The sequence below is a fragment of the Bos mutus genome, chromosome 1 (assembly GCF_027580195.1).
Source record: "Bos mutus isolate GX-2022 chromosome 1, NWIPB_WYAK_1.1, whole genome shotgun sequence".
Classification (NCBI taxonomy): Eukaryota; Metazoa; Chordata; class Mammalia; order Artiodactyla; family Bovidae; genus Bos; species Bos mutus.
Window position 1 is genome coordinate 146,601,124 of NC_091617.1, and position 27,051 is coordinate 146,628,174.

The following is a 27,051-nucleotide window of genomic DNA, read 5'->3' on the forward strand; positions in this document are numbered from 1 at the left end:
AGACTCTGAGGCTAGGAGGAACTGGGGGCAGGAGAAGGGGACGACAGAGGGTGAGATGGTTGGATGGCATCACTGACTCAATGGACATGTGTTTGGGTAAACTCCGGGAGTTGGTGATGGACAGGGAGGCCTGGTGTGCTGCAGTCCATGGGGTCACAAAGAGTCGGACACGACTGAGTAAACTGAACCAAGGTCTCAATGTTGGCAGTTTGGGATGAAAAAAAGTACAAAGCACTGTTTCCTGTCCCAGTGAGATGACCTGAGGTCCCAGACCCCGCCTGCAGCAGAGGGGAGAGGGCACCATAACTCTGTATAATTCACATAATCAGTGCACATTCCTCACCGCCATTCAAAGCAGCGTGAACGCGGGAGTGGTGGGACGTCCTCTTCCTGATTTAATATCATTAAAACTCGGGGGGTTTTCTTTACATATTCACTTGCAGTCAGTATCCCATCGCTGGCCAATGGGAACCCTGCAGGTGGGTTTCTAAGTCCTTCTGAGGTCACTGATTAGCCTTTGACACATCCCTGGCTTCTGGCATAAGACATTCAAGAGTTAGCAGGTACACTGCTCACCTGGGCCTGGAGCCAGGCATTTCTCCAAGGACCTCTGGATTCTTACAGCGGAGAATGGAGCTCAAAGACCGCAATCTGGGGGCTAGGAGTGCTCACTGTTACTGGGTTTCCACTGTTTTCCAGGCTCCTTAGTGAACAGATCTTAGGCACAGGGCTATTTTTTTAAGGGGAGAATAAGATCTTGCTTGTACTTCTAATTCAAATTTACAGATACAATGTTTTCACTGTTTTTTTCCTTAAATCTTAGACATTTCTTTGGCAGATAATCTTAATTAACCACATCGACATAACTAATATTAAGACTGCTAAATACAATTTAAACTCTGCTTTTTTTTTTTTTGTCCTTAGAGTACATCTCATTGAAAATGTAATAAAAGCGCAGTGTTCTAAGGTCAGTCAAGGTAATTTTCTTTACAGGTTATGTCAGAAAAAGTACAATTACGTCATTTGTTTCCTTTTTATCCCATTGTGTATGTGGGGGTGGGAAATGTTTTTGCTTCTTTGGATAAATTTTTTTTTTTTTAATGATTCCTAAGTCCAACTGCTTATCAAGGTGCATTCAGGTAAATCTTACTTTCTTCCTGGATTCCTCTACCCTAATCCCTCCCTCCCCCTGTACATTTTTATGCGTTTTTAGTTTATCTTTTATTGTCCTCTTTCTCCTTGAAGATCTAAGCAGAGGTGTCCATATATCCACAATCCCCCGTGTTTTGCACAAAAGCAGTGCAGCATGCACAGTGCTCTGTGGCTGTCCATGCAGCCATGGTGGGGATGGCTCGCTGCCCACGTATCAAGCCCTTCTCACCCTTTTCTGACACCTACAGAGCCCCCCACACACACTGTGGAGATGAGCCGCCTCTGGTTTAACCAGCCCTCACGGATGGACGTGGTCTCCAATCTTTCGCTGTTACAACCAATGTTGGAGCAGCTGTCATTTTACAAGACATTTCCCGTGCTCTTCTGTACATTTTTCCTGTTCAGTTGGGCACCCCAATTTCTCACTCCCTTTCTATGCATCATCGCTTCAAAGCAGTTCTTCACACAGTGACTGACAGGAGCTTTATTCCTTAGTGTCTTTAAACAGTGAACAAGGGCTGACATACAGGATAAATATAGTGACCTGCCAATCTAGTCTTGCTTCTTCTCCACTTTCTCTCTCCTAATAGGAGCCAGGGCCCTAATTCCTGTCATGCTAATAAAGCTTAAGAAGCTCACTGGTTTAAAAAAGGAACAGTAATTAGTAGAAGTCATTGCATTGTCTAGGAAACTCCCACACTGACCCTTCTCCTGCATTCGGCCTCTCTTTGGACAACGCCCCAGCTTGGTCACTAACCTCCCCCCAAGCCCACTGCTGGGAGCCTGGCACATAGAGGGCCGCATCCCCCATATCTGCTTCCTACCTTCCCTGGATGTGCTTGCTTTAATACACTAAAAAAAAAAGACAAATAATAACCATGACTAGGTGGCAATTATGTTCTAAAATCCAGGATTTCTGCTAAAGCAACACACACACACACATACACACACACACACTTCTCCCTGGTAGGTCTGAGAGGCTCCCTGGCACATGCCTTGATGACTCGGATGCACCTCCTAGAAGGTGGCCAGATGAGGCCCTGACAATAAGACCCCAGTGGTTCTTTAGTTTTAATATTTCGGCATCATCTGGACTTCAGGATATTAATCTTTAATATCCATATTTCGGGTAGTCTCAGAAGCACCACTGAGACTTGGAAGGTGGACGTCCAGATGGAACACGGAAAAGAGACGAGACAGGAGAGCGGGTGGAGCAGTGAGGCTCTGTTAACAAGGCTGAGCTCAGACAAGCATCCAGCCCAGACGCAAGGAGGCAGCTGAGCTCAGACAAGCATCCAGCCCAGACGCAAGGAGGCAGGCTTCAGAAAGGTCAGAAGAACGAGAGCCAGAGGCTGCCTTGGGAAGGACCGAGGACTCGGGAAGACAAGGCTGAGCTCAGACAAGCATCCAGCCCAGACGCAAGGAGGCAGCCTTCAGAAAGGTCAGAAGAACGAGAGTCAGAGGCTGCCTTGGGAAGGACTGAGGACTCAGGAAGAATAACAGTGCGGATGATTAAAAAGTGATGCTGATAAAGATGAAATGTGGAAACATAAGAAAACAAGTACAGCTGCCTAAGAAGCTTATATTCTACACGTCTGTTAAAGTACAGCCACGATGGAGAACAGTGTGGGGAGTCCTTAAAAAACACTAAGAATAAAACTACCATACGACCCAGCAATCCTACTGCTTGGCATATTCCCTGAAAAAACCATAACTGAAAAACACACATCTACCCCGGTGTTCCCTGCAGCTCTATTTACAATAGCTAGAACATGGAAGCAACCTAGATGTCGGCCGACAGGTGACTGGATAAAGAAGCGTGGTACACGTACGCGGGGGACTGTTACCCAGCCATAAAAAGGAACACGTTTGAGTCATTCTGGTGAGAGGAACGAACCTAAAGCCTGTTATACAAGTGAAGTCAGTCAGAAAGAGAAAAAACGCGTATATATGCAACCTAGAAAAAGGGCGCTGATGGCCCTATTTGCAGGGCAGCAACAGAGAGACAGACCAGAGACAGAGACCTGCAGACACAGCGGGGGAGCAGGGCACGGGAAGAACCGAGCAGCAAGAAGCACAGCTGTTATCATACGGGAAGCAGACGGCCAGTGGGAATCACTGTGGATGCTGGGAACTCAGACCTGGTGCGCCATGAAAACCTGGGCGGGAGCTTCAGGAGACAGGGCGCCTGTGTACGCCTAGGGCCGATTCATGCTGATGTGCGGCAGAAACCAACACGATATTGTAAGGCAATTGTCTTCCAATTAAAAGCAAAACATTTTAAAAGTGACATAAGACATTTCACCCTTATCTTCCCCTTCTTCAAATGGAGGCAAAAAGTTCGGGTTAGGGTGTGTGTGAGTCTGTGTGTGCAAGTGTGTGTATGTGTGTATGAGTGTGTATGTGTGACTGAGCATGTGTGTGTGTGACTATGTGTGAGTGTATTTGTGTGTAAGTGTGTGCATGTGTTATTTAATAGTGAAGTTCTTTAAAAGTGGGCACAAAAAGTGATGAGCTGAAAAGTGGAAAATTATGTTAAAAATAGGAAAGCCTACATTTTAGAAAGTAGCCAAGACCATCCGTTCCATTGGCTGGCATTTCATTCCTTGGTCTGCTACACAACGTATCTGTTTCTTTAAAAGAATTTTCACATTATTAACTCACAGACTAACTTTGGTGAACATTCTGCCAGGCCGCTAACACGCAGCACAGGTTGACTTCGGATTTGAAGGGTTCTCACCTTGACTCACACAGCATGACTGTACTGCTCACTGCTCTCCGGTGACGTGCAGAGTCCAGGCCAGAGGCAAGACCGAGGGAAACAAAAGACCACTCACCAAGCACTTTGCACACACTGCATGGGACACTTGGAGAGAGGCTCTGGAACTTGCCTGAGTAAACGGTGAAGAAGAATTCGGAGGAGACTTTCAAGACAGGGAGATCACATCAAAAGCTCACCCTCTGCGTGTGGGGCAGCTCCTACAGGACAGCTCAGGGATGCTGGCAGGAAGACCCCATACTTTCAGAAAGGCCAATCAGCATTCTCAGAATGGGCGAGGGCAAAAGGCAGAGGCAGAAAGGGAGACAGCGCTTCCAGGACAGCGGCCGGCGCCCGGGCAGGGAGTCGTGAAGGAGGACACGTTTCCACACTGGGAAACCCCACACAGGCGGTGTCACGGGGAGCTTCGGAACCCCAGAGGGCAGAGAAATGGCGGGTGCTCGAAGGCAAAAGGCGTGTCTACCTGGGAGACCAAGCGGCTTGGCCCTGCCAAGGGGCCCCCAACACAGGGCCAACTCCTCTGGGAAGGCGCACGGCCGCCTCGTGACTTCCCGCAAGTTCCAGGCACAGCAAGCACTCCCCACACGCCCCAGGGTGACTGAACCCCAACAACTGGCTCCTTTCACCCCCGTGTCTCGGCCGAGAATAGAGACCTGTAAGCAGGACCAGGCCCAGGGCCAAAGCCGAACAGCAGGAGGCTGTGCGCGCAAAGGGAAGAGGGGGAGTCGCCGTGCAGCCGCAGGGGCAGCAGGTCAATTCCCTGGAACTAGCATCAGACTGTGAGCCTCAGATATGCAGACGGCACCACCCTTACGGCAGAAAGGGGAGAAGAACTAAAGAGCCTCTTGATGAAAGTGAAAGAGGAGAGGGAAAAGTTGGCGTAAAGCTCAACATTCAGAAAATTAAGGTCATGGCACCCGGTCCCATCACTTCATGGCAAGTAGATGGCGAAAGGGTGGAAACAGTGGCTGACTTTATTTTTCTGGGCTCCAAAATCACTGCAGGTGGTGACTGCAGCCATGAAATTAAAAGACGCTTACTCCTTGGAAGGAAAGTTATGACCAACCTAGACGGCATCTTAAAAAGCAGAGACATTACTTTGCCAACAAAGGTCCGTCTACTTAAGGCTATGGTTTTTCCAGTACTCATGCATGGATGTGAGAGTTGGACTATAAAGAAAGCTGAGCATAGAAGAATTGATGCTTTTGAACTGTGGTGTTCGAGAAGACTCTTGAGAGTCCCTTGGACTGCAAGGAGATCCAACCAGTCCATCCTAAAGGAGATCAGTCCTGGGTGTTCATTGGAAGGACTGATGTTGAAGCTGAAGCTCCAATACTTTGGCCACCTGATGCAAAGAGCTGACTCACTGGAAAAGACCCTGATGCTGGGAAAGATTGAAGGCGGGAGGAGAAGGCGATGACAGAGGATGACATGGTTGGATGGCATCACCGATGGACATGGGTTTGGGTGGACTCTGGGTGTTGGTAATGGACACGGAGGCCTGGCATGCTGCAGTTCACGGGGTCGCAAAGAGTCAGACACGACTGAGCAACTGAACTGAATTGAGCATCAGATTGTGGACTTTGGGAATAAGTACAAGCTGAAGCAAGGCAGGCTCTGAGTTTGAGCTGACCCCACAGTGCCCACAGCAGACTCAGAGACCTTCCTGAAAATACTGGAGGACTTTCCGAGGAGGCAGACTGAGTGGAGCAGGAAAGTGGGGGAGTCACAGGGACCTTCTCCTCATATATATTCTATGTATATTCCGCCCCCCCTTTTTCCCCATGGTGTTATGATGTTGTTTATTACTCCTTTAATTTGTATAACCTTTCCTGCTTTTAAAAAAAAAGCACCTTATTTTAAAATACATTCACTTCATTTTCCTCATTTTACTGCTTAGTTGCACTGCAGTTTTTTCCACGCTTTAAATTCTGTTTCTGATGTTTTGTCTTTCATTCTGCATTTTTGGGAGTCTAGTTTTTAGTATCCATTTTCCCTTAAGGGTTTGATTATTGGCTTGATCGCTTTCTTCTTTCTTGACTCCTGCTGTTACTCATTTTTCCTCTCTTCCTTTCCCTTTGTAAGTGTGTGAATCTCTTCGGGTGTTCTTGGCTGTTAGATGCTCTTTCACCTTTAATCTTGGGGTTACGTCTTCTGTGTGGCCTGTGAAGTCCTGGTGCTGAAACCCCCGAGGTGGGGGACCCAAGTCCAGGACTCTGGACCACCAGGGAACTCCTGACCCCATGGAACATTAACAGGCAGAGACCTCCATTTGGGAACCAAGACCCAGCCTCCACCCAAAGGCCTGGGAGCTCCAGTGCCAGACACACAAGATGGTCAAGATCCTGTTTTTTAAAATGACTGGCCCAACTTACGTAATTATTTATTTCCAAATTATTTTATATTGAACCAGATTTTTTAAATGTTTTCTAGTTTCTTTTTATGAAACAATCAGGAGTATTTATGTGAAGAGGTAAAACTGAACTCTTATCTAGGATTTCTTTAACGACTGGACTTTTCATAATAGTTCCGTATTTCGGTAGTCAATATTCATAATACTAAGATACAAAAGGGCTCATCAATTTGGATAATGAAAATAATTTTTGATGCTTGAAGCATTAACACTAATTGGGCAGGCAGTAACACTTACTGACCACACACCATATACAGGTCATTTGACCATGGGTTGTGTTGAGTCCCACTAAGACCCATTACTTAAACATGCTGACCACTGTAAAAAGCTGCAGACTTCTGGAAGCACGGGAAGCAAGCCCGGGTAAGGGAACTAGTGCCTGCATTATCTGACAATCCTCTTATGCAGAAATCCTTGTGACTCTGCTTTGGAATACAATGGCTGAGTCTAGAGGCAGTAGTGCAGTAAAGAGGGCAGCAGCATGAAAATAATGACACGAGAAGACATAACTTCTGCCTTTTTAAAATCAATGCCAAAATAAACTCAGTAGGTGCAGCTGCAAATTAGGATTTTTGCATGAGGAAATATAGTATGTAAGGGAAATTTAGTAGGCTTTTGAGGAGTACATTATTACAATGTGAGACTTTACAAATAAATTACAAGCAACTGGCAATGTAAAGATGGCTTAATCTTTCGATATTTAAAAAATAATCAGCCAGAAAAGTTTAAATTTCTGAAAACTTGAGGACGTCCGTTCTGAGTTTTCACTAGTGACTGGACAGAAAATGAGAGTGAACGGCACCTCTGGTAGCTGACTGCCCTCATTCTGGTTGTGAAATCATCAGCAGTTATACATAACAAGGCAGAAAGGGAGTTCTGACCATGTCCTCGGTGGAGTAACAAGCATGCTGAACTCTGATTAAAGACAGGCGACTGTGGGTGTCTGTCCCCACAGACAAGGCCTGGGAGCAGCCAGGCCACTCAGCTGTGGCTTCGGGGTGCTAGCTGGGGTTCAGGACGCCTGGGCCCCCCTTACTTCTTCAGGAACAAGTCCTACGTGCCGGTCCTTGGGCCAGCTGAGGGAGGGAGGTTCTGCACCCCGCCTTCTTACTCACTCACCATTCTCTCCACGTGCAGGCACGCAGCCCTTTGTACTGCACAGAGGACATATGTGGGTTTCTACACAGCCCAGGTTTACCAGCTATCGGCGTGTCTTTTGTCCGCCTAGGCTGCTGGTATTCTGGGTGACAGGCCCTGCATCTGGGAAGGGAGTCTACACAGGCGTGGTGCCCAGATGCAGCTCCCGCAGGCAGGCAGCCTCGTAATAATGCTGCTAAGTGGAGCCTTCACGGGTCTAAGAAAGATAAGAAGAGAGGCAGGAAAACCACCCAAACCAGCTTCTCCTTAGCTGGTAGAGGACCATACGCTGCAGCTCCCCTTGGTGCCGTGGGAGATGCAGGCCAAGACAGCTTCTATGCAAGCTCTGCTCCCCGGCCTGTGACAGGAGGGGCTGACACAGGGCGCCTCCCGACGCCAAAACACGTGTGTGTCATCCGTGAGTCCTAGTTAAGAAAAGCCTCCCTTCTTCTGAAGATCGGCAGAATTTCATTCAAGATTTCTTTGTGACGACCATCAGCAAAATCAGTATTTCAAAGTTCCTAAGCATATTTAAAGCCATCTCATATTCTTACAGAAAGAAGGCCGCTCTTAGCTCTCACGGCCTGGTGGCCTCGGGGAGAAGCAGAGGCAGGCGGGCTTCCCGCCGTGGACCAGTCTGCAGGTCTCACAGCAGAAACCAGGCCAGCAACGCTGAGGCAGGAGGAAGAGGCGCTGTTTCTCTTTCAGGAGTAAGTTCTATTTCCCAGCAAGTATCTTCCAAATACGATGCCCACACATCTGCATCATAAATTTGCACGTTTTAGAGCCACGGGAAGTTGTTTGCCTGGCTTGGTTGTTTAACAAAGTAACCGTATCTGTTCTCTTCGTCACTGCCCCATTTCCTAGTCTGATCTGAACGAAATGGCACTGTGAGGGCCTCAGATGAAGCATGTTCCTCTTGCCCATGTTTTCTTCAAAGGCAGAAGGTCTCATTTGGGACAACCATTCAACAAGGCTGGCGAAGGAATCAGGATTCCCGGATTCTACGTCAACGATGCGATGCAGGTAAGACAAGAGATAACCGCTAATTCTGGTCAAAGAAATGGAAATCTCTGTTGAGTCTGAGCACACTTCATGTGAACACCAATACTAACTACATAAACAGTCTTCTGAAAAACATGATGTGATCAATTTCAACGTGCTACATCATGTAACAGTCAAAACATACAGTGTGTTCAAAAGCACGGAAGTCTGACGGCCGTGAGCATGTTACAAAAATCCAACAGTGTGCTTGGGAACGTGGACTGAAACATGGGTGAAAGTCCAAAAGGCAGCGAACGGCCGCATCCCCGGCACAGACCCGGCGGCGCCCGCTGCGACTGCCCTTCTGTCAAGAGGACTGTCTGAGCCCCAGCTGTTCCGCGCCAGAGACGCTCCGGCTAGGTTCCTGACTCCATGACCCCAAGTTTGTGTTCCCAGAAGAAAGCCACGGGTTATTTTTCTTCAGGGATGTTAACCAAGAAGAGAACCTGCTCGTGTCCCTCTGTGGTAACGAGCCTGAGAACAGGCCATCAAACAGCAGCAGTGGTAGCGGTTTCGTCGCTCCGTCGCGTCCGACTCCTGAGATCGCACGGGCTGCAGCCCGCCAGGCGCCTCTGCCCACGGGACTCTCCAGGCAAGAGTACTGGAGCGGGTTGCCATCCCCTTCTCCAGGGGATCTTTCCCAGTCAAGGCTCGAACCTGTGTCTCCGGCAGTGCAGGCAGATTCTTTACCCTGAGGCACCCGGAGAGCATCAAACAGAAGCCAGAAAGCAGATGGAAAGGCAGTGATCCTAAAGATTCTAGTTCATTCTGCTCTGAGGGAATGGAGCGCACAGGCCACGTGCATAAAACGGGAGGCCACTCCCGGGGCCCCCGGCGGACCTTTCCAATTGTAGCTACAACGTTAAATTTTAAAAATGGGAATGGCCGTGCAAAAATAGATTGATTTTTATGTAAAAAACTATATTTTAGAAATTTATTGCTTCTTTCCACATCATCTCTCAAAAATTTAAACAGCTCAGATTTTTTATAGATGGAGGTATTAGTTTCACATAATTTTCCAATTATTCTTTCAAAACACTGTAATTTAAATACTTTGTTTTTGAGGGGCTTAAAGCTTAAAGACGAGATGAAATGCAATGCTGATAGATGATCACGTTTTCAAAAAGTTAATAAAGAAGTGTAAACCTTCTAAGATGATACATAATTACGTTAGCTGAAAACATGAGTGCAACTGCATATAATGGAGAGAAATTTCTACTCCCATCAAGTTTCCTGCTTCCCATCACAGATAAACCTAGATGAAAACCAAGCAGTCATAAAAACAAAAAATGTAGAATACACGATACATACAACCCTGAGATAAGAACAGGCTTTGATTTGAAGGAAAGGGAGCCTCAGGCAGAAGCATGGCAGCATTTCCTCTTTGCAGAAAATAAATGGCATTTATTCATGCCAAATATGAAGTGGATGACCTCTCAAACATTCTGGATAGAACGTCTATACCTATATAAATGATCTGAATCTAAAATATACCATGTAGCTCATGGTTCAAAATTTTCAGAAGCAGCTATAATTTTTAAAAAAAATACAAGAGACAAATCGATCTCAAATGTATACACTGAAAGATTCCTTTTTCACCTGAAACTTTACTCTGCAGTCCTAGAAAGCTCTTTTATCACACACATGTCCTGTGCAGAAATATTTTTTGTGTCTGCTGGAAACAGAAGCCAGAAGTAGGGATGTTTCAAACAGTGACAAAGGGAGATATGTATCGATCATTTTAACGTTTCAAATTTTCCAAATGAGGTTCAGTGAGCTACTTTCTGGAAAGTGGAATTCCACGGAACACAAGTCTGTCAGGGACCTCACTTTATCACGGTTTAAAGGCACCACGTGGTCTCAGCACACACCATCAAAGTACCCTGGGAACAAGAGAGGGATCATTTTTTCCACCTGATTCACAAGCAGAACCTGCTCAGATGCACGGGCTTTGTAACCCACGCCCTGCGCCCCCAGCCCCGGGTCTGAAGCCGGGTGCCCCCAGCGCTGGGGTCTGAAGAGGGGCACCTCCTGGGTGCAGGCGCCACAGGCCCCGTGGAGGTGCGGAGACTCCGGACTTCGTGATTCTGTGAGCGGACGCGGCAGCCAGGGCTCCAGGGGCGGTGGTCCAGGCGTCACTAACCCTCCATGGGGCCCCTCCCCATGCCGCCCTCTAAACGCGGGCTGGGGGCTCAGAGGAGGAGCAAACGGCAGCCTCCCCCGCAGTGACACCCCCAAGATGAGACTCCCCCGCCGGGGAACCTGTGTCTGGGCACTGGGGGAAGTCCCCCCACCAGCACCGGAGGCCCACACAAGCCCCTTGGGACGCCACCCTGCCCACCGCTCCCTTTCCTTCTCCCCCTCTTATGTTTAACCGTATAAAAGTCACAAGGCACAATAATTTAAAAAGCATAGACTGGTACACGGAGTGTCCCCACCCCCGGCCTCCTTGTCGCCTCCCCTGGGCAACCACTGTGACCTCCTCTCCAGCGGCCTCGTCCAGAGGGTGGGGCCCTCAGCAGTGCTCCGGGCTGCAGTCTCCGGTCGGGTCTTTGAAACACCTTAGCAAACAGCACCAACCCAGTCCAATACGCTTGCCTGGAGAATCCCAAGGACAGAGGAGCCTGATGGGCTACAGTCCATGGGGTCGCAACAGTCGGACACGACTTAGCAACCACACCGCCACCACCAGCAGCAAATAGCACGCACCGCCTGCCTTGCCTTTTAATCTATGTCTGTGCACACACACACCCATACAGTGATACAGCTGGTTTTTTTACCTTTATGTATATATAGCATCTTCCTTACATATGTGTATACATGGAGTGTGTCTGTGCATACACACAGGTAAATATATACACACACACGACTTTTTTTAAATGGTTGCATAAGCTCTCATCACATGCGTCTGTTGTATTTAACAAGAACTCTCCTACTGAACTTAGGTTGTAAGCTTGAGGTTGTTCTCGATGTTATAAAGGAAACTCTATGCATAAGTATTTTCCTAAATATGTAACCAAAGCCATAGCATAAACTGAATAGGAACTGCTGGCTCGAAGTGTGCGTGGTTTGTAATTCTGAAATTTACTGCCCTGTGGCTCTCATAGGTGTGGACCGGATCACACCGGTAACCACAGGAGAGTCCTCAGCGGCCCGGGTGCCCCACCCATCAGTCATCATCCCTGTGTGCAGGGACTCTGGGGTCTCTGATGTGACTGGCTCTGAGCCACGCACACCGGCATCTCCCTGAAACACCCTGTCCTCTGGAAGCTCAGCGCCCTCCCACCCCGTCTGACTGCGCCCTGACGCCCCACACTTGCTCTCCTGTCTCTCCAACACCCACACGCCCAGGACCAGGGCTCTGTCGTCTCTTTTCACCATCCTTCTCCGATGAGCTTGGTCTCCCAGCTTGGAAGACCACCTTTGCGCTTATGGTTTCCAAATTCATCGCGTCCAGTCGGGACTGCTCTCCAACATTTAGACTTGGAATTCGACCAGGCTCGTCAAGTTTGACACGCCTAAAACCTCTGATCGCCCCCATCCAGCCCTCTCTCCTGGGGCCCTCCCTGTCTTGGTAAAGAAAACCCAGCCAAGAACCCTGCAGGCCCACCCTCCTCCCTTTCTGCTGCCCTGCGTCCGATCCACAAATAAATCCTGTGAGCATGACCATCAGAGTATCCAGCATGTGCACATTCTGCATCAGCATCGCCCCAACCAGTCCGGGTCAAACCGCAGTGCTGGTCTGGCGGGCTGGGTGGGTAAAAAGCCTCCCAGGGGGTCCTCCGGTATCTGCATTTCCCTGCCCACCCACCGCGTGTCTGGTGCGGCCATGCCTCCGCCCTGACCGAGGAGGAGCGCCCTCTCGGAGAGCAGGGCCGGCCTCCCTACACCAGCCTGGCCGGTGCAGCCTGGTCCTGCCACCTCCACCCCGGCTCACGGCCCCTCTGCCTGAGATAATCCCCTTCTAGAGGCCTGAAGCGCTTGCTTGCCACCTGCAGTCAGGCCTGCACAGAAGTCACTGCTTCCCTGAGGTCTGGGCTGAACACCGGATTGGAAGGAGCCATCCGCCCCCAGCCCTGCCCGGCACGCCCTGTGCCTTTGGCCTCGCTGATCCCAGAACACTCGTCGCTGACGGACACCGTGAGCGCTGTACTTACTCTGCTTCTTTATTTTCCATCGCCTACTACCTGACTTCCGCTTTGACAGGCCGGGTTGAGACACTGATCCCATCTGTCCGTCTGCCGGCCACAGGTTTGCATCATCTACGGTGTGTCTGGACATCCTCTCTTTTCATTCTAGAGTCTTCTGAATTTCCCTGGCTGTGACCTGTGTTCCTGTTCTTTGCAGAGAACACGAGTTTCGGGGTTTCTGACTTCAGGAGTTCCTCCTGTGTCAGAGACATCAGCCCTCCCGGGAACGCAGCGCTGGCATTTTCCTGTTTCTCATTTTTGGCGCAGCTGTGCTTCTGCTCGCCTTTGCCGTACAGAACTCTTCCCACGCGGCACAACCCATCAGGGTGCTTCGTGTGTGTGGACGTTTCGTTAGAGCTTCTGGATTGGTGTCTCCTCCAGCCTGCCGCTCCCACACCCGTCTGCATCGCGGGCACTGCTGACCTGGGCCCGGCTGCCCCGGGCACAGAGTCACCCTGGGTTTCCCCCTCCATCAGCCTTGCTCCCGGACAAGCCGCCCTCCCGGCTCAACTGCCGGCTGAGCTCTGGTCCCCCCAGCGCCCTCACGACTTCTTGGCGTCTGTGGTTTTACTGTGAAGTGGAGGGAAAGGCGATCTCTTTGCAACTCCATGGAATATCCAGCCCATGGAATTCTCCAGACCAGAACACTGGAGTGGGTAGCCTATCCCTTCTCCAGGGGATCTTCCCAAGCCAGGGATCGAACCCAGGTCTCCTGCACTGCAAGCGGATTCTTTACCAGCTGAGCCACCAGGGAAGTCACTGACTACCAGTTAATTGAAGTGCCTGGGGAGCATCTGGTGGCTCCTCAAGGAGAGGAGGGTGCTGAGGGCCTCAGAGGCCTTAAGGGACTCCACGCCTCACCTTTGGAGAGCTCACTCTGCGCCGTCCGAGTCAGGCACGAGCTCCCCCGGAAGCGCGCCGATGGGCTGCAGTTGATGCGGCTGAGTCGCAGCGGGCTCACCTGTCAGCGTCCTCCTCCTAAGCGCCCGTGCTCAGGGCGTTCCACAACTGCTGCGTCACCCACCGATCTGAGGTCGCTGCACCCCGAAGCCCTGGGGCCACCAGGGAAGCACAGTGTCACTTAGAGGGAGCAAAGGGGGCCAGAGAAGCTGAGTGACTAACCCCACGCCCACAGCGGCACACGGCACGGAGCACCCGGCACCCGGGTCCCCGGGTCCCCAGGGACGAGCCTCCTGCTCCCCGTGGACCAGGGCTGAGAAACCGCCTGATGTACACCAACACGGAACTTACAGGCTCCTGGGATTCCTTTGTCGAACCTTGTTAACAGAACACCTGTGAAGTGCTTCCAGGATGACCTGTACAGACGATCTTACGTGTGCTGTGTTGGGCAAGACAAGGATGTGAGCAAAGCAAGTGATGGATGGTGACAGGTCACTTCTCTGGAAACCCCGGCTCCTACGAGCACACTGAGCTCCAAAGAGTCTGCAAATGGACAGAGGGCTCCAAGCAGGCCCACCCTGCTCACGGGCGTCCTGCCTGTTCACCCCACACCGCGCGGTCGGGCACTCTGCCTCTAGGTAAGATGCACCTATCGAGCTCCCTCACAGGGAGAGGAATGGGATGCTAACAGGACCCCTGGAAATGGGATGCTACTCCTGGGAATGGGGTCCTAACAGGCAGAGCAGGAAGCCCCAGTGCGCAGTTTAAGGGCTCCCCCCAGAACTTAAGGCTCTTGGGGATATGGCTGCATCAGCCACCGCAAATAACAGACACGTCTCAGGATGACCCTGAGTCACCAAAAGTTCAGACGACTTTTGGGAGCCACATTTAAGGAAGCAGGGATGGTGTAGAACCCATTCCAGGAAAATGTCCATTAAAGGGATAGAAATGAAGAGTAAAGAAAGCTTCTGTTATTTCCGAGCCGCCTTCCGCCCCTCTATACTCCATGTGGCTGCATCCCTGCCAACAGGGGACCCCCCTGAACAGGTGGGGGGTCCCGGGCTTTCTTTCGCTTAGAGCTCCATCGCCCCCTTCCTGACAGTCCTCCCCAGACAGCAGGTTACTGACTGTCCCGCCAGACAAGGAGCTGGGCTCTTGCCCAGCAGGCGCGGACCCCACCTCTGCACCAGGCTCCCCGAGGCAACCACCTGCCTCACCCCCGGTCCCCAAGCTTGGGGGGTGGCCACGCCTGCTCCAGGACCACAGTGGTCAGGGACTCCTGCCACAGCTCCACCCCTCCCGCCCTCCTTTCCTCCTTCTGTAGCCTTAGTAAACTCAATTAAAACTGAGCAGTGACTTAATGCTTGTGAGACATATGCACACATGCAGTTTAAAGAGCGAAGAGTAGTCCCCCATCCCCCTCTCCAGAAGCAGTCACGTCCAGCCCCTCTAGCTGAGTGTGTGTCCTTTTTGAGTACTTGAGTCCACGTTTCTTCTTTTAAGTTTTATTTATTTTTGGCTGTGCTGGGTCTGCGTTGCGATGTGGGCTTTACTCGAGCTGCACAAGCGGGGACCTCTCTCTGTGGGCGGCGCGTGGGCTCCTCGTTGCCGTGGCCTCTCATGTCCTGGAGCACTAGGGCGTGTGGCCTCAGGAGCATGGCTCACAGGCTCCGGGGCGCACACACACACTCACAGTTGTGCCACACACCCACAGTCGTGGCCCGCGGGCTTAGCTGCCCTGGGGCACGTGGAGTCTTCCCAGACCAGGGACTGAGCCCGAGTCCCCTGCACTGCGGGTGGATTCTTAGCCACCAGATCAGGAGGGAAGTCCCCCCGTATTTCTAAGCAACGCACTTCCACCGTTGAGACTTTTCTCCTAGGCATTGCCTATTAATGCCTGGGGGAAGCAAGCGTGGCCTCCTGCCCAGAGGAAGGAGGAGGACTGGGCTACGTTTAGCCTCCCCTACCGTCAGGACGCACACGACACGGGGCGTCCCCGCCAACTGGGATCCAATCGCTTCTGAATCCAGCTCTCCAAGGCTGTCCTCTCTTATCCCCGCCTAGTCCCCAACTCCCAAAGGCACGCAAGTCACACTGCAGGCTGGCTCCCCCTGCCACAGCCAGCTTCAGGCCCAGCTTTCTCGAGTCAGCTGAGCCAATTCTCTGGTTTTCAGTTTCCAAAATTTTGTTGCCCCTGTTTTCTTTGTCCTTGTTAAAAACAAAACAAAACCCTGCTGTCATTTTAATGAGGCTCAGAATGGAGCAGAGATTAAACGGATGTGTTAATTCACCATCTTGGAGAGGAAGTTAGTCATTGATTTCTGTTTTCTTTCCAGAGAACAAATGATTTTCCATTTAAATTCTCCCGATAAAAACATCCAGTGCACCGAAGCAGAGCAGGTTGGGCTTCCTTCTAGATCATCTTCCTATTTTTTTAATGAAACAGATCAATTCAGCTGACTAAACAGAAAATTAAAATTCAAACACAGGCTGCCAGGTTTGGAGCCATTGAAGGAGAGAAAGAGCGAGATATTAGAAAGAGGAAAAGATGTTTCCCCTGGAAGAGTCTGGCTTTTTTACAGACTTCTAGAAAGACCTTGAGGGAACTCTGACAGTGCTGTCCCTGATGGAGGCTTGTTCCTAACCCACACCCCCAACTTGGCTACTTCTTGGGAGAACAGCCCTTGCTAGACCAGGAGGCTGTGTGCTGTTACTCAACTCAGACCCTTCCTGCACTCCGTGGCAGCCAGGACTCACTCAGCCCACATCCCTCCCTGTGATCCAAACATGCAGTCAGCCTCTGCCGCTGGCACCTCTGGCTCTGAGCAAACGCTCCACACCCTGCCCGCCCTGGCCCCTCCTTCTGGCCCTCCCCAGAGCTGGTGTCCCCCCTTTTCAGGGGAAGACACCCCTCCCCTCCACAAGGCATCTACGCAGCGCAGCTCTGCATTATCTCAGAAGGGCGCTCCTCCCCACATTCTAGGGTCAAGCGCTTCACAGCTACACGTGATGCCTACCCTTCTCACTTCCTGCATTCCTTCAGCCCAGGTGCATCTTTTAGCATCGTCATCTTTGCCTGCCCTGGAGAAGGGATAGGCTACCCACTCCAGGATTCTTGGGCTTCCCTGGTGGCTCAGCTGGTAAAGAATCCACCTGCAATGCGCGAGACCTGGGTTCAGTCCTTGGGTTGGGAAGATCCCCTGGAGAAGGGAAAGGCTACCTACTCCAGTACTCTGGCCTGGAGAATTCCAGGGACTATACAGTCGATGGAGTCGCAAAGAATCGGACACAACTGAACGACTTTCACACTCACTCTTTGCCTCTTCACTGGATCTTCCACATTCCTAGGAACGTAGTTTTCTTATTAAGATTTCTGTTTAATCCTCGTGGCTCAGATGGTAAAAGCATCTGCTTGCAATGTGGGAGACCCAGGTTTGATCGCTGGGTAGGGAAGATCCTCTGGAGAAGGAAATGGCAACCTACTCCAGTACTCTTGCCTGGAGAATCCCATGGACGGAGGAGTCTGGTAGGCTACAGTCCATGGGGTCTCAAAGAGTCGGACACGACTGAACAACTTCACTTTCCCTTTAATCCTCTAAACATCCTTGCTGCCATACTCTCTTCCTTAAAGAGCGGGCTCTTCAGGAGCCCCAACGGTTGCCGCCTGGCTGTCCCCACCACCCTCCCTTGCTTTCTCCCGGTCACTGCTTGGCATGCAGGTCCCTGTCCCAACGCTGGCTGCAGGTCTTCCCTTCCCGGGGTTCCTCCCCAGCCTCAGTCCCTCTTCCCAATGACAGCATCAGTAGACACGTTTCTAGCTCAAACATCAGTTACACAGCAGGGAGTCTGACCCTGTCCAAACTGGATGCAGTTTTTAACATGGGATGAGAGGTGGGTATGCAAGTCTTTATTCTCACTTAATTATTTACATGAAGGTTCAATTTGTGTTTAAAAGTCTGGAATACTTCTAGAACAATCCTCTCTTCTAGCACTTTGGAGACCTATATCTTCTCATTGCAAGATTAAAGCTCTGCAAGCAGAAGAATAATTACTTACCCAAAGTAAAATCTTATGCAAATGTTTTTGAGCCCAATACAGACTAGCAACTCTTTAGATGACTAAGAATGATCTGCCTTACGATAACTGTAAACACGAGAAGCAAAGGTTCCGAGGCTCTAAAATAAGCACTTGGGATAACAGAAGGCCCGTGTAGGCGGCCGGCAGTAATTGTGAAACCAAATGATGATCGGATGTGACTCTGAAGGGCTTTCAACCCAGAGCAGCTCAGACCATTACAGTGGTTATTCTCACCCCCACCTAAAGCAAAACCCTTAACAGGCAAGACTCCACAGCTTTTTAAATACAAGCAAATATATCCCTTACTGAAATCAAACAGAAGAACAATATAAGGCTGCTCGATGCCAAACATCATCAATGTCATGAGCAATGAAGTTGCAAAGGACTGCCAATAACTCAAATTGTTAAATGAATAACCAGCTCCTTTTCCCCCAGTAAATGTAGTTTCAGATGCTGCTGCTGCTACTGCTAAGTTGCTTCAGTCGTGTCTGACTCTGTGCGACCCCACAGACAGCAGCCCGCCAGGCTCTGCCATCCCTGGGATTCTCCAGGCAAGAACACCGGAGTGGGTTGCCATTTCCTTCTCCAGTTTCAGATGCTAACAGTCCACAATTCTCATAGCAGTACATGCATTAAATAGAATCAAATACTTCATAAAAGCCAAGTCACATTTAGCCAGTTTCTATCTGAGCAACTCCAGCGCACAGATGTTAGAACAGAGGTCATGGGTGAAACAGAGAGTCACCCGCCTGCAAGCCTGGTGCACAGGTCACCGCCCGGTTCGGAAGACAGGACACGTTAGCAGAAGACTCAGTGATGGAAGAGGCTCTTCAGCTGAACCAGACACGACTGAGGGGCTGAACGAAACGGGTCCATGACCCAAGCCCTGGAATCAGGAAAGCTGAGGCCACAGGAAGATGAGGACAGGCTGATGGGAGGGGGCAGAGCCCTGCCTCGTGGAGTCTGCGTGGAAACAGGGGTGGGGAGCAGACAGAGCCCGGCTGGACCAACGACCCCGTACCTGCCCCTTCCTACAGGGCCTGCCTGCCGTGGTCCTCCGAACCCAGCCACCATGATCATCACTGAACATTGAACGTCTCCCTTTCCACTTAAACACCAGGGTCCCCACGGCCGCCCCAGCCAAGTCCAGGGCCCTGAGTCACACACGCCAAGGACTGTATCTGTTTGACTGAGTGCTTACTTTCATACTTCCTGTTTGACTTGAAGGTTCTAGAAAACAAAAACCTTGCTTGTTTTTTAATATTTTGGTATGTAATAGGTCTTACAAGCACCTTATGCACAGCACAAAACATATTTATTAGATGAACAGATGATTGAATTAATAATTTTTACGTATAAGATTGGCAAAGTAAATGGGCCAGTCAGCAATGACCGTGCATAGGAACTTAGAAGTTTGGTCAGAACTTTAGATTTGATGATTTTTATGGAGAGCAGTAGCATGATAAAAATGGTAATTATTATAACCTGCTTTAGTTGTGGCTGTGTTTCACAAAGGACTAGGCGTAAGAAGATTACTTTGCTAATATAATAATATCTTGCTAACAAGATGAGGCCTTTTGACCAATGTGCATATTCTTCAATAAACATCAAAAGAGAAATTGTCCCACGTATCTTTGCCTTAAATCGATTTTAAACGAGTTCATTTCTGAGATGAGAGATGACTTTTTTAAGGCCAGGTAATAGTTATTGTCTCTTGATTTGAAAGATCAGCAACCAAAACCCCCAAGAAATTAAGGACAGTTTCCTTATTTATGAATTATGAATATTCCCCATATTGACACTCAAAATTTAAAAATCAAAAGAAGTCCATTTTGCCTATTCGTATCATAATGCAGAACACTTGACCTTTCGGTTTTATCATAGCTAAAATTTACATAAGCAGAATTTTATAATCCAGCGTAACATTTGGTTGTGAAATGAAGGAATGCATCAGCATGTGGAAATGCCGGTGCGTTAACAGTTTCAAGAGGCGGTAACTGGGATCCATTCTCCTTGCTAAGAACTCACTCCTTCTGTGCCCGGTCTCACCTGCCCTGCGTCAGCTATGCAGTCACGGCTGGTAGGGGTGGCCACTCAGGGAACACGCAGGAGGAACAGATGAGCGCTCGGGGTCTCAATCTGAATGGCAGGTTAGAAATGCTCGGGAACCTTTAACAGCCATGGACTCAAGCCATGCCCCAGACTACATCAATATGCTTTAAAAGCTCCCCGCATACCCCTCCCGACATCCCATGTAAGTCTGTTATGCAGAACCAAGGAACCAAGAAATTCCTTGAGAACCAAGGAATTAGTATTTTCTTTAGCCACGAAGAAACACTTTTTATATCTGATTTTTTTTTTAAATATAGTATCAAAAAGATGAAATAACTTAGGAGCAAAATAGACAATGCAACTAACATTAAAGGAAAGAAAGAGATTCTCACTCACCTGCCTTCTGACAGTGTACAATCTTTTCATACACAGCGTCTGCATTCTCGATCAGCGCCTTGAGGGACTGGATCATCTGCAAGGGAAACACCCGGACAGGCGGTCACACAGACAGCTGGATGCAGGAGGGTCCCTGCTCGGGCCAGGCCCTCCCCCGGCGTGGCTGAGCGAATGCAGCCACAGGCCCCCCACCTGACACCCCACTCAGGTTCACGGGGAAACTGATCAAGTCACACCTCCCTACACGAGCGATAAGACCAGACTGTGAGGAATGTGTCCCCAAGGTGCTCACACTGGATGTGACCCTCGAGACCAGCACCGAACTGAGTCCCTTTCAGTATGAAAAGAAATGGACACGGGTGCACATCCGATCCGTCCTTCATGTTAAAACCTCATCACCTTACAGAAAGCTGCAGCACCCAAACGCCTCACTCAATTCACCCAAGATGCCTCCGTTTGAGAAGCGGTTTAAAACTTCCGATGAGGATCAAAAACAACATTTATGTGATACATCAGGAATGCTATCCCCCAAGCCAGTGTCTGCAGCGTGCCTATGAGTGATTTTCGAATTCCAGTGCTGAGGTCCTGCTCCACTGCATGTGCTTGATTCAGGAGCTATGCCTGAATTAAGAAAAAGGAACAGGGTGCAGCTGACCCATTATTTTATTCACCAAAGTGCTGGGGAAAGATCTGTCTGAAGTAAACTTTTTGGCTCTGAAATTGCTATGAAAATGGGAAGGCCAGATTCAGTTCTCATGATTCAAATAGGTACAATTATAATCCTCGCCATAAGGGTAGACTCTCGCTTTTTGTATTCATATTTTTAAATTTAATTTTCATTTCATAGTGGAGTACAGCTGATCTACAGTGTTGTATTAGTGTTAGATGTATAGCTAAGTGATTCAGTTATACATATATCCATTCTTTTTCTGATTCTTTCCCTATACAGGTTATTACGGAATACTGAATAGGCTTCTCTGTGCTACATAGTAGGTCCCTGTTGATTGTTAGCTTTTTGTATTTAAATGTCCAAAAATTTCATGTGATAATATTACTCATCTCTGCTGCATGGCCATTTTACTTTATATAACAAACACCACTCCATCATTTTCCATTCCTAAATTCTGCCTAGTTTTTCTTTATAGTACTTATCGCTGGCTGCCACAGTACTTATTTTATAGAAACTAAATGTATGTAGGTTGGATTATTTATATAACTTGAAGAGCACCATATTTTATTAGTTGTACTTGTTTAAACTAAAGCATAATCAACATGCCTCTTAAGAAGTACACCAGATTCTTAAAGTGAGTCACACAGCATTTATCAACGTCCACTGTTCTAAGAAAATGCCAGTAAACACTGTGAAGTTTGAAGGTCAAAGCAGGTGCTCGCTCAGGCCTTCATTCGTTATCTGTGAGGTTCCCTCCGGGCAGCGCTTGAACGCCACTGGGGCCGGTAACCGAAAGGACTCAGCCGCTGTCTGCAGGAAGTCTACAGCCCCGTGGCAGGCCTCCCGCTTGGGAATGCAGTCTTTCCACACTCGATCTTCAAGATCTGAGTCATTCCTGTAAACTAAAATATTCTACTTTACAGCGTGACATACTGAACAGGCAGTGACAAAAACGAATAGTTCAGAACTCAATGATACCGATGGAAAGTCATTTGTACCATTCCACAATTTGCATACTGAAAAGGTTCAGACCGTCATCAGTAACCTTTCTCAGCTTTGATGTCGAGCCAAATAAGACACACCAAGAAGCCAGGACGTCTTCCAGCAAGGATGCTGGCTGTCCCAGCTCAGTGTCAGGGAACCGGCCAATCGTGCCTCCCTCATTCAAACTGAGGCGGGGCGGGGGGGGGAGGGGGGCAATGAAAGGCGCCTGGCCGTGAGACAAGGGGGCAGTGCAGCAGTGGTAACAGCCGCGAGGGAAGACTCGGGCCTCCAGACAGCCTGTGGGGGAAGGTGGTCACCAGAGGTCCGCGCCGGGGGGAGCGGGGGAGGGGGACAGGCACAGCTTCACGTGGGTTCCTCGGCTTCGTCACCCAGCGCGAGACCATAAATGTGGCGAGCCATAGTTTATTTCCCACCTGCAGGCTGAGTTTAATGAAAGGCATGATGAGGGTTCACAATAATGCAGGGATCAGAGGAGGGGAGGCTTGTGGCTGGAGCCTGCACAGAGCAATGTCCCAGGGGGCTCCCCTCCCACCTGGGGGCCAGGCACCTCCGGGGGCCCCATGTTAGCAGAATGAGCAGGCCTTCCTGTCCTGCACTCACTAATACTAGCTTTGTTTGAAAAGCCTGCTGTGACAAGGCTCAGAGCAACAACAGCTCACATTTTTATTCTTAGAAGCATCTTCCAGTTTCAGGTATCGCCAAAGCTGCTACACCTTTTAAGCGCAAAAGACAACAGGGCTTCAGAAGCGCACGTTCCACCTCGAGGAGCTGGAGACGGACACCGCCCTGCCCCGAGCTCTGTGCCGCGGGAGGACCCGTCCTCTGCCCCGGGGACGATGGGGCCCTCAAGCTCCGCGTGCGGGACCCTGAGGGTGCTGAGTGCCCGTGAAGGACAGGAGACCCGGAGCCCCGAGCAGAGGGTACTCACAGAGCCGGGGTCCCGTGGCCGCCACCCACGTGCTCCCAGGCCAACACCGAGACCCCTGAGCCGGAGCAGGGCGTGGGCCGGCTCAGCACCAAGTCCTCCTCCCAGTACCGGGACGGAGCGGCCCCTGAGCTGCACGCAGCATCTACACCACGGGGGCGGCCAACACCCCGGCGGAGGGAGGCAGGCACCGGGAGGAGATAGGGCAGCCCCATCACCGCATGCGGCGCAGAGCAGCGGAGGTTCCGCGGGGACAGGCCCAGGAGACGGGGTCACCGGTCAGCAGAGCCCAGACACTGGAAGGAAGAAACCCCCCGGCCTCAGCGGGGGCAACTCCCTTGCCCCCCCTGTCACGGAGTGAAGTCAGCATCCCCTTGGGGAGGAGGAGCTGCCGGCTTGGCCCGTTTTGCAGCTGCAGAGTGCGTACTTATAATGAAGCTTGTAGTCCCGGGAGGGCCTGGGGCCGGGAGGGCTGGGCCGGGCCGGCCTTCCCACCCACCCGCCTGGCGGGCCGAGGTATGGCTCCCACTTGGCCGACAACTCTGCCCAGAGGCGCTGAGGGCGCGGCGGGGACGCGTGGGGCATCGTGAGCGCCGGGCAGGACCAGCCTCGGGCCAGGTCCGCCACGCTGCAACGCTGTGATTACTGATGGTCCGAGTGCCGGCTGAGTGAGTCAGAGTGAGCGTGTCGACGCCTCCCTGGCCCCAGGGACCTGCCAGCGCTCTCCATCTCCCAGGCCCACGGGAGGCGGGCGGTGGCACTGGTTCCACGGATGAGAAGTCGGAGGGCTCCAGAGCGAAGCGTCTTTTCCAAGGCCGCCTGGTGTGCGGGCAAAGGCTGTAACTAAGCACCTGGGCACAGGTATCGCGGTGACTCGGGGCCTCCGCGGTGCCCTCGGTACCACGCCGGGTCCTGACCACAAGCAGAGCTGCCCGAGAGGAGAGCGCACCCCAACCAGGACAGGGGCCAGAGGCAGGGGACGCCCGGCCTCCCAACAGGCTACACACTGGATGGACAGCATCTCCCTCCTGACGTGGGCACACGAGTGTGGTTTAAATGACGTTTCTACAAAGCACTTTGCAAAGCTATTTTCTTAAGGACAACGGTAAACAATTTCCTGGGCTCCACTTATCAATTCATTATTAAAAAACAGAAGTCATTTACGTTTAATATAAAACCAATAGAATACGCACCTCAGGCTAGACAAAAGCAGATAGATGGGGCGTGACATCAAGGGATGAGTTGAAGGGAAAAACTGCTTTCAGTTATCTAATTTTCTCTGCATATGTTACATTAATATGTCACCATAATGCAAGGCCCGGTAGAGTGACTGGTTTTATAACCACGATTTGCATTAATGCAAATACATTCATCAACACTCCTTAAATGCACAGGTGTTAAGTCTCAGCGCCGACATCACACATCCAGCTGCCAGCCCGAGTGACTTACCACGTGGAGCCTCACACTGTTTACAAGGCACAAGATGCTTCTACACCGCTGTTGTTAAGGGCTTCCCAGGTGGCACTAGTGGTAAAGAACTCCCCTTGCCAGTGCAGGAGACTCAAAGATGTTGAGTTTGATTCCTGGATTGGGAAGATCCCCGGGAGTAGGAAAGGGCAGGCCACTCCAGTATTCTCACCTGGAGAGTTCTGTGGACAGAGGAGCCTGGCAGGGCTAGTCTGTGGGGTCATAGAGTCGGACACAACTGAGTGACTGAACACAGTGGATTCTATATTAGTGTCCAGTTACGAGTACCTCCTAAATTTATGGAACTAATATGTTAGGAAAATCTATTGATTTAACATAGCCCAGAAACCCAGTTCATAAGTCAAGTTCAAGATAAGGTTTCAGGACAGGACTCAGGCAGAGAAAAAGTAGGCAGTTTCAACTAAACACAAAGTACAAATTAAAATTCACATTTTATTAAATTGAAAAGAAATCAGGAATGCCTTTCATAAAAATGCCTTGTTTTGAAAGTTAAACGTCTCTGTCTATAGATATGGTTATGAGAAAAACTATTACTAATTATTTTATCTTACTATATTCCTGTAGACCACTTATTTTCTGTTTACAATTTGCATCTAAGTAAGAACATTCTGTTTTCAGAATAAGCAAATCTATGTCTTTTTGTAAGGACTTTATGTCAGATTTTGGACAAGACCCCAAATCTCCTTTCACGCCAGGGACCCAGATTTTGATGATTACAAAATAACTTTGCTAGCAACGTTGAGTCCGTGGGTGAGAGCAGCCCCACGGCCAGAGCGCTGCCATCTTCTGAGCCCTAGACTCCCCTCCCTTCAAGCTGGCCGACAGTTTCAGACCTCGGACGCTTCCTCCCGAGCCCTCCCGCACGCACCCCGTCCTGACACACGGCCGCTGCAGCTGTTCCCAGTGAGGATGCAGTCAGAGGAGGGCTAAGGCTGCGTGAAAGAGAGTGGCCACACGGCATGAAGCGGGGGTTCTTTGACACAGACCCTGTGACCGTGTGACACACAGCAGGTATGTGTGTCCCCGACTCAAACGTTAACAGCTGGCCGTCATTCGCAAACTCATCAGTGAGCTGGTACCAGTGATATGCAGCCCACCGCTGCCCCACCTCCCCACACCCCAGACCCTCATGGCTGTACTTGGAGGACAAAGGGTGCCCCGGCGGCAGGAGCAGCTCAGGACCAAGCTCGTGGCAGGTGCCCCGGCGGCAGGAGCAGCTCAGGACCAAGCTCGTGGCAGGTGCCCCGGCGGCAGGAGCAGCTCGTGGACCAAGCGGGCCCCTCTTAGGACCCTAGGGACGGCTAACCACACAGCACGCCTGAACCGAGGGCCAAGGTCTGCAGAAGACAAGCCAGTTCGGTCCACAGCAGCGGTTCCCACCCATCCCGGGTTATCCTGTGGCAGTCTCTACACTCAGCGTCACGAGAGGACCGCCACCCTTGTGCTCCATGGTCCGAGAAGTCAACCCACCGCTGAGAGCGAAAGTCCCTCGGAATCTTTCCGCTTCGGCGGGTTTTTGTGTGTGTGTATGTGTTCTTGAAAGTAGTGTCCTCTCTGAGTTAACAACACTACTTTTGTCTTTATCACTTTACAATAAATATTACTGCGCAGGTGAAGAATTTTCAAATCAAATGTGGGAACTCTTGGACCCGGGACTTCTAAACTGAAATGCAGGGGTAACGTGTTCTTTCACGAGAGCTTCCCAGCACAGCAAAATGCCACGCGGTTGAACTAATGGGAGAGAAATCATTTATGAAGTTCTTGTTGGAAATTACAACGTGGCTTTTTAATACTTGAACAGAATATGAAAATCACACATCTCTGCCAGGGCGCAAAATTCACGAGGCTGTGGGTTCTCTGCCCAGCAGCCGGCTCACCTCACATGCGGGGGCACCACCCAGGGCCCGGCTCATCACCCCATCCAGCGAGCTCACTGCGAAAACACTTTCCAAACAGCAAACTGCTTCCAAAGGGACTCGCCCTAGTTTGCCCCACAAAACTTGACGTCCACGTTTTCACTACACACACTACAGAAAACCATCTGGAAAATCCTCTATCAGAAAAATGAGAAAGAACTCTCCCAGACAAAGACAAATATGAAATGAGATCACTGATAAGCAGACTCAAAAAACACGATACAGATGAACTCCTGTACAAAACAGAAATAGACCCACAGACGTGGAAAACAAGCTTACGGTCACCAAAGGGGAGAGGTGGAGGAGATAAACTAGGAATTTGAGGTTAACACATACACACTATTACATATAAAATAAATAACCATCAAGGACCTACTGTGTAGCACAGGGAGTTATACTCAACATCTTATGATAAGCTATAATGGAAAAGAATCTAAAACAGAATATGTATAAATGTATAACTGGATATATGGAACTGTATCTATGCATAACTGGACCACTTTGCTGTGCACCTGAGACTAACCCAACATTGTAAAACCACCTATGTTGTTGCTATTCTTCAGTTGCTAAGGTGTGTCCTGCTCTTTGCAACCCCGTGGATTGCGGCAGGCCGGGCTCCTCTGTCCTACCCTGTCTCCTGGACTCTGCTCATATTCATGTCCATTGGGTCACGATCCATTGAGTCAAAGGGGCTTGAGTAACTCAATGAATCTACAAGCCCCGCCATGCAGGCCACCCAAGATGGACGGGTCATCCTGAAGAGTTCTGACAAAACGTGGTCCACCGCAGAAGGAAATGTCAACCGCCACCACTATTCTTGCCCACGGATGGTATGAAGAGGCAAAAAAAAAAAGTCAACTATACTTCAATTAAAAAATAAACTTTAAAAAAGAACTGGCAGACGGAA

The 27,051-nt window shown here is 50.1% G+C and overlaps 1 protein-coding gene across 4 annotated transcripts in view; it reads right to left on the reverse strand.

The window, feature by feature from the left end:
* Positions 1–27,051, reverse strand: part of PLCL2 (phospholipase C like 2) — a 212,830-nt gene that overhangs the window by 33,532 nt on the left and 152,247 nt on the right. For all 4 annotated transcript variants that reach the window (XM_070377084.1, XM_070377066.1, XM_070377076.1 and 1 more), the window contains exon 5: positions 20,141–20,216. In XM_070377084.1, the coding sequence (XP_070233185.1) occupies positions 20,141–20,216 (76 nt within the window). The remainder of the gene's footprint in view (positions 1–20,140; positions 20,217–27,051) is intronic.